This window comes from Schistocerca serialis, chromosome 4, assembly GCF_023864345.2.
Source record: "Schistocerca serialis cubense isolate TAMUIC-IGC-003099 chromosome 4, iqSchSeri2.2, whole genome shotgun sequence".
Lineage (NCBI taxonomy): Eukaryota > Metazoa > Arthropoda > Insecta > Orthoptera > Acrididae > Schistocerca > Schistocerca serialis.
This window is the reverse complement of record NC_064641.1, coordinates 857210289-857217788: the sequence shown is the minus strand read 5'-3', so window position 1 is coordinate 857217788 and position 7500 is coordinate 857210289. Positions and strand designations below refer to the sequence as shown.

General features: G+C 44.5%; 1 protein-coding gene across 1 annotated transcript in view; it reads right to left on the bottom strand.

Moving 5' to 3' along the window:
* The window catches only part of LOC126474811 (uncharacterized), a 105501-nt gene that overhangs the window by 78233 nt on the left and 19768 nt on the right, over nt 1–7500 (bottom strand). Inside the window, exon 2 of the mRNA XM_050102284.1 lies at nt 6797–7034. Coding sequence (XP_049958241.1) covers nt 6797–7034 — 238 coding nt within the window. The remainder of the gene's footprint in view (nt 1–6796; nt 7035–7500) is intronic.

Sequence of the window (7500 nt, the reverse complement as noted above, 5' to 3'; positions counted from 1 at the left end):
CCTGCGACCTTCTGAAGGTGGCAGTACAACACATCACTTTGATTACACAGGATATGCTGCGAGCAGTTGTCGATCACGCCCTGTCACGGATACAGCCCGTTGCTCAGTCGGGAGAACATATTGAACACATGTTGTAACTTGTGACCGTATGCTAATAAACGTGCCAGAACCAAAAGTATCAAGTATTTGATCGTTCTTCTCCTTTTTCTGCACCCACACCAACTTTTTACAGCGCCATATTTCCACCTCGTGGCAGAAATTGTAATTATTATATTTTTGACATATTCCACGAGCACACCGGTTGATGAACATACCTCCGATGTTTCAGCGACTTGCAATATTTTCATCCCAGACTACCGTCCGTTTAATTACAACCACACAGTACATTGTAGAACACAATGCAACGAGATGACTTGACGATATGCTTTGATACTTCATCTTTCTGGAAATGTAAGTGAGCGCCTGCACGTGCTACTTTGCAGAGGAGCCACGCCCATGGGGCCAAACCGGCATGTAGGTCGTGAGCCGCGGTTTGCTGACCTCTGTTTTAAGTAGATGAAGTTTTTCCATAACTGCATATGCTTTCTCGGTTTGCTTTACGCTAGTTGATTTTCGACTACTGTCACAGATTTACCATTTGTGCAGGCACCAAATTTTTTACTGGAGTCAGTGGGTCCACCGTGAAGACAATGGAATCTTTCTTCATGAGCTGCTTTCCATCGTCTGTCCGACAGCCCTACGATACGTTCCTATTGTTTCTCTAAATCACGCCAGGTGAATTCCGATAGTGTTCAATCAACAAGAACCTCGTGAAACTGAGGTAGTGCTTAGCTTCTAATGACGTTGACATAGAGGAAAATGAAATGAAATGATCAGTGCTATTGCTGGCCGGGAGACCCCATCCAGGGAAGTTCAGCCGCCAGGTTCCAAGTCTTATTTCAGGTAACGCCACATTGGGCGACTTGCGTGTCAGTGATGATGATAACCCAAGACCCAGTCCACGGGGGAAGAAAATCTCCGATCCGGCCGGGAATCGAACCCAGTCCCGCGGCATGGGAGGCAAACACGTTACCACTCACCTCAGCAGGCGTTCTGACATAGAGGAGACTTTAAACTCTAACCTCCATTTCTTCATATCTTCAGCGGAGTCTATTTTGTAAAAAAAAGTCCAAGATTCTACATAAAGCGCAATATACCGTAATTTCCCCTTCCTCCCCACTATCTCCAGTATTGCTCACCTACCTTTCAGCCAGCAATGCATTGCCACTCTTGTCACGTTACAAGTTTGTTAAAATTCGCTACAGAATGGTATACACGAATTAATTAACGGACGTCTTGCTGTCTCTGGCACTATAAAGGAGTTGAAGTTTTCGCATAATTGTCTGTGGTGTCTTCCTCTACATAATCCCAGGTAAGACATGGCTAACAAGCGTCATGACATTCCACTCTTATCATGTTCCCAGTCTGTTAAAATTAGAAACGAGCCAGTAGACGGAGATTAATAGTTCAAATGGCTCTGAGCACTATGGGACTTAACATCTGAGGTCATCATTCCCTAGAACTTAGAACTACTTAAACTTAACTAACCTAAGGACATCACACACATCCATGCCCGAGGCAGGATTCGAACCTGCGACTGTAGCAATAGCGCGGTTCCGAACTGAGGCGCCTAGAACCGCTCGACCACCGCGGCCGGCGATGGCACTGGTCCACACAGAGTTTTTACAATATGTGTGTGGATCACCTCCATGAAGACAAATTGAGTACCCCACTGCCGCCACTATTGTATTTTCCGCAACTCATAACCATAACTTGGCCAAGAAGCTCAAACGGGCACGTGCATTAGTTTTTGACATGATTCTAGACCATTTCAGGTCAAATATACTAATCTTGAATAATGACCATCTATTTTATATGGCCCATATTGCCGGATGTTACAGATTAGATATAGACTTGTTCATAGGTTCAATCATGACCATTTGTGTGGTAAGTCAATAGGATGTTCATGCGCTGTAACCACAGCTAAGCAAGTGCTTAACAATTACGTCTTAAAAATTTCTAGACCTAGTCGTAATAATGACGATGTTGGCTTTATATTATCCTTCCCACCACTAAGTTCTTTTTAGGTGATTAAACTTCGTGGTTAAGCACAATAATTTTCCTAGATAGCCCATACCTTGTAAGCACATGATGTCGTCCTCATATCATGACCAATGAATACTTCATAAATGTTAAGACAGTCGATCTAAGTACGTTCTGCACAGGTAAACATGTACGCCATTTTCCTCAGCTATACCTTCTATTTCACTTTACTAGTAAATTCAAGGTCAGGAGTTAAGTTCACGTCTTGTCCCAACAAGTAACTATCATACACCTCATGCGCATGCGCAAGGTATTGTGTCCGCCTAGGCGGGCCTCATGACGCTACGGTCAGTTCCAGTACGGCACTCGTGGCTGCCGGATCGCGGTCGCGAAGTGGGGCCGAGGCAGTTCCAGATACGTCTTATAGTCTGACGATAATTTATGGATCTGTAGTTTTAGCTTGACGATGTCCACTATGGACAAACGGTAGTTACTGTTATTCTGAAGAAGGTTGGGTTATCCCGACTGAAACCTAGGTAAATTTCTAGGTAAACGGTGCAACTGAGGCTGTTGATTATCAAAATTAAAATTAGTAATTATAAGCCTTAATTGCTGACATCAATCTGCTGTTGGGTAATGGTACTTATTCCACGCTCACGCATTATGACGTTTCTGCAGAACGAAAATCTCCTCTATATATATATAAAAAAAAAAAAAAAAAAAAAAAATTAAAAAAATTAAATTAAATTAAATTTAAAAAAATAAAAAACGACACCGAACAGAGATTTCGCGAAACGCAGGTCTCTCTCTGTTCGTCCATGAAATCCTAAGTGCCACACGCAAAGGCACTCAGGTTCATGCCGTGTTCCTTCACTTCTGGAAGCCTTTTAACACTGTCCCGCGTAGTCCTTTAGTGAGATAACTACGAGCTTACGGAGTATCGGACCAGTTATATGAATGCGTGCGGACATGTCTGAAAGAACAGACACCACGCGGAATCCTCAGCTGTGGTGCATTGTACATTTACGTCGTCGACCTCCAACAGGAATCTAAAACTAGCGAGCATGGAGGACATGGACGGGGACTGAGCGTAGGTGGCTCTAGGTGTGAGTAAGTGTAATCCGGGAAGCGTGTCGGGATAGTCTGCGTATCGGCGATAAACACAGTGGCGCGATGCTTAATGCGGCCCGCCTTGTAAGCAGGAGATTCTGGGTTCGAGTCCCGGTCCGGCACACATTTTCGCTCATCGCTGCTGATTCTGCATAAAGTCCGATGCAGCTGATATTATTAGTCCCTTCTCTTCCCTTTCCTTTCTCCCGCCTCCACCTCCAATTTGCATAATAAGTACTGGACCAGATTTGTGACTGGATTAAAGACTTTGTATGAGATATAACTCAGTACAGCATTCGTAATGGGACGAAGTCGACTAAGGTAAAGATAACACCCGACGGGGTCTGTATGAGGGTTGTAACTTAAATAGTGGCAACTATTTATTCACAACTGATACAAAAGAGTTACATGTTTGCACCTGTTACTCTCCTTCAAAGCAGTTACCAGCGTTGTGTAGAACCCATTGCCAGCGATGTGGAAGGAGTAGTATACCGTTAGCAGAGCCTGTTCTGTTGATGGTGTGAATGGAGCGGTCTACTGCCTGTCGAATCTCTGCAACAGTTCCGAAGCGAATGCCACGAAGTGGTTCCTTCATCTTCAGAATAAAATCAAAGGCACAAGACCTAAGTCCGAGGAGTATGGTAGATGTAGAGTACTTCCCAGCACAACAGCCACAGCTAGCGCTGTATGCGCCCGCGCATTGTCGTGCAAAATGATGGGTGGGTTGTCCGGGAAGTGTCGCCGGTTCTTTCGCATAGCTGGTCGCAGGTGATGCTCCAAAAACGAACAGTAATACTACTCAAGTCCTTGTGAGTTTGATTTCCGCCTTCGTCGTCACTGCAGGTGTCAGAAGAGGTTCTCACCGAAGAGTGGCATAACACTCCACTGGAAACTATACGATCATTATATGCCAGTATTCCAAGAAGAATCGCAGCTGTATTACGGGCAAATGGGGGTCCAACCCCTTGTTAATAAACCATTCCCAAGTAAGTACAGGTGTTCACATTATTTTGCCTATCGATTGTACATGAGGTAGGTGATAGAAGAGCAAAACTTCTCTTGCGATTTTGTCGGAACCACCAGAGTGGCGTGCCTTGGTACTTGCACATGATGTTTTTTTAATGGGTTACTAAAGGTGCACAAAGTTTGAAGTAAGGCTGTGTCCTAGGTGAGCGACAGAAGCGAGCGACAGCGCGTGACAGCTTCAGGCGATAAAACACAACCGCAAGTGTAGTTACGGAAGTATCCTACGTGAGCGACATCTGTGTCGCTGCCTGTCTCCCGCTGCAACTGGCGACGTTTGAATTCAAACGTGTTTGAATCTTGTCGCTGCAGCACGCATGACACCTAGCGACAGCCACGTGCCTTCTCGGCAAAGCAGTGGAGCGGACGCGATGGCAGCTATGAATTACTTAACATCCGATTTCAAGGAAACTATTCGGTGAAAAAATTTGATTCTTCCGCAACCTATAATTCGATATCCCTAAATGATAAAGGTCTGAATTTATTTTCGTTATTCGTCAGTGTTACTGTGCTGCACGAAATTGAGTGCATGGCTGCACGAAATTTTTAAGAAGTTGCAGAGACTTTCCATATAGTTCATTTAAGGCCATACATTACTGCATATGAAATGTAACCAATATATCTAAATTGTATTTAAAGTTGAGACCGGAATGATATCTCTTTCCATTCTTGAGATATTGGTTGTTATATCCGCGGACGGGTTGCTCGCGGCGCGTTCTAACGTTTCCTGCGCTTCGGGAATCAAGTGGTCGTAAAAATCGTCATATCTCATAAAAGGTTCAAGATATCGAAACGACGATTTTTAGAAATGACAGCACGCAGAAAGGACTATTTTATCATACGATTAACAGTCAATACGTTTTTGTAAACGCGTGAGCAGAGCGAAAACAAAACTCTCTACAATTTACGTCATGAGGTTTTGTCCAAAATTTCGTAGCCAAACAAAGGAAGGGAAAAGGGTAAACGGAGTATCAAAGTGACCAACATGGGATCTAGTTTGGCATGAAAATATTTAACTATTTGAAAGAAATCAGGGTAATGAACGAAAACTTAATAAATAAGCTGAGGAAAAATTGAAACATTTCACGGAAAGCTGCTGTAAATGAAGTGTCAAAAATTTCCTCTGTTCAAGACTTAGCTGTTTTGCACATAAAAAGATACACTGGTGCGGTATTTAAATGTCAAAAAGGCTTCCTTCGAATCAAGTATGCTACGAAGGCAAACAAGGAGTCAGCAAGATCATGCTTTCTGAATGGAATAAATCACTCAAATATTTTATGAAATGATTTGTGTAAAAGAAATAAGTAGAACAGAGAAACGCTCTACGTACCTATGAATGATGCTCGAAATCATGAACAGAAAGTGAGGTGCACCAAACGTTTCCCTAATATTTTCTATTTCATACTTTTAGACGACTCATTACACAAAACGTTTGACTTACTTTTCAAAAATATTGTAAGCTTTACTTTTGCAGACTATTTAGAGTAATTGAAACGCTTGGTCTTAACACTGACTGCTGATCAATTACGTTTGCAACATCAAATATCTGTAAAATTTCATGATCCATTGTAATTTATTAGCAATTAAATGTGTGTGATATACTGGGATAGGAGTGAAGATCAAGTTCTTTGGCAAGACCTTAAAAATATGCTTAGCGATGCAGTGTAAACAGTATACATAAAACTTAGTATACAGAAACGTAATTGAATCAGTAAAAATATAAAAATTGCTGTGAATAGAACTCAGGACCTTCTCCTGGCACGTGATTACAAACTGTATACGCTACCCCCCTTTTTTATCTCGTTTTGTCCTATGGTGTTCGTTGAATTTGTTCATGGCGGACGTCCGATGACGCCCGGTCAGGTTGTCCGTTGATGCGTTCACTCAGTTTTTTTTTTATTAGAGAGGATAGCTAAACCCTCTGACCGAACACGCTGAGCTACTGTGCCGGTATCCGTGCACCAAAGCTACCTATTGCCCATTATAGGGCTTGTGTTAGTATTTTGCGCAATTAGTCATGTAATAGTCATTCCTCCGCATTTATTGGCTGTTAAAAGTACTTGATAACGTAAAAAAACTTTCGTATTTAATTTATTGATGAAATAGTCGAATGCTCCTCTGCTCATTCACGTGTATTCCAAGAACTTGTGTGTTCATCTTCGTAGTTGACGATACTTAATGGAATTCTTCATGGAGATGCCTCCATTTGTAAATTTCACGCAGAGCATTCCTTTTCGCTTTGTTTTCTTAAGTAAACCTGATTCTGTAGCCTTACTCTCCAGCTACAGTACTCTACAGTTTCGGGGCGCCGTTTTATAGAAACAGCTGGTTGGCTCTAAGCAGCCATCTTGTAGCGCGACGTGGTCGCTCGCACCCTGGACATCCAAGGTTTTCGCCCGATGTTGGTGGTTGTCGGTGGAGTGTCGCGTATCCAGAAGTCGCTCGCTGTCGCTCGCTTCTGTCGCTCGCTTCTGTCGCTCACGCAGGCCACGGCCTAAAGCCGTGATCGGAACACCGTGGCGCCTCCTTGTCAGCCGGCCAGCGCCGTGTTTTGTGAGTGTGTGCAGGTGGAGAGACTGACCGCGCGCGCTGCGGCTGAAGAGCCTCATGCGGGCCATGTCGCGGCGCGTGGCGTCCTCTGCGCGCAGCCAGGCGCCCAGCACGTCGGAGGCGACGTCGGCGGCCCGCGCGTCGCCCGCCAGCAGGCGGCACAGGGCGCGCCCCACGCGCCACAGCAGCCGCACGTAGCCGCCCTGCAGCCGCACGTAGTCCTCCTCCAGCGCCAGCACGTCGCGCGCCTCGCGCACCACCACCTCCACCTGTCGCACCACAGTGTCCGCCGTCTCAACGGCTCACCGCCCAAGGTACCGAGACGGTAAAACAAAAAAAGGAAGCTGCGCACCTATTTACGATGCACAGAGACACAGCTACACCAGCAACTAAAATGGATATACTTCTTTTGCAAATAAAAACCTGGATGAGATTTTCACTCTGCAGCGGAGTGTGCGCTGATATGAAACTTCCTGACATACGAGAGCTATCCACAAAGTACAAGGGCAGTTCAATAAGTAATGCAACGCATTTTTTTTTCTGAAACAGGGGTTGTTTCATTCAGCATTGAAATACACCAGGTTATTCCCCAATCTTTTAGCTACACAACACTATTTTTCAACGTAATCGGCCTTACGCCACCTTGAAATGAGGGCCTGTATGCCTGCAGGGTACCATTCCACTGGTCGATGTCGGAGCCAACGTCGTACTGCATCAATAACTTCTTCATCATCC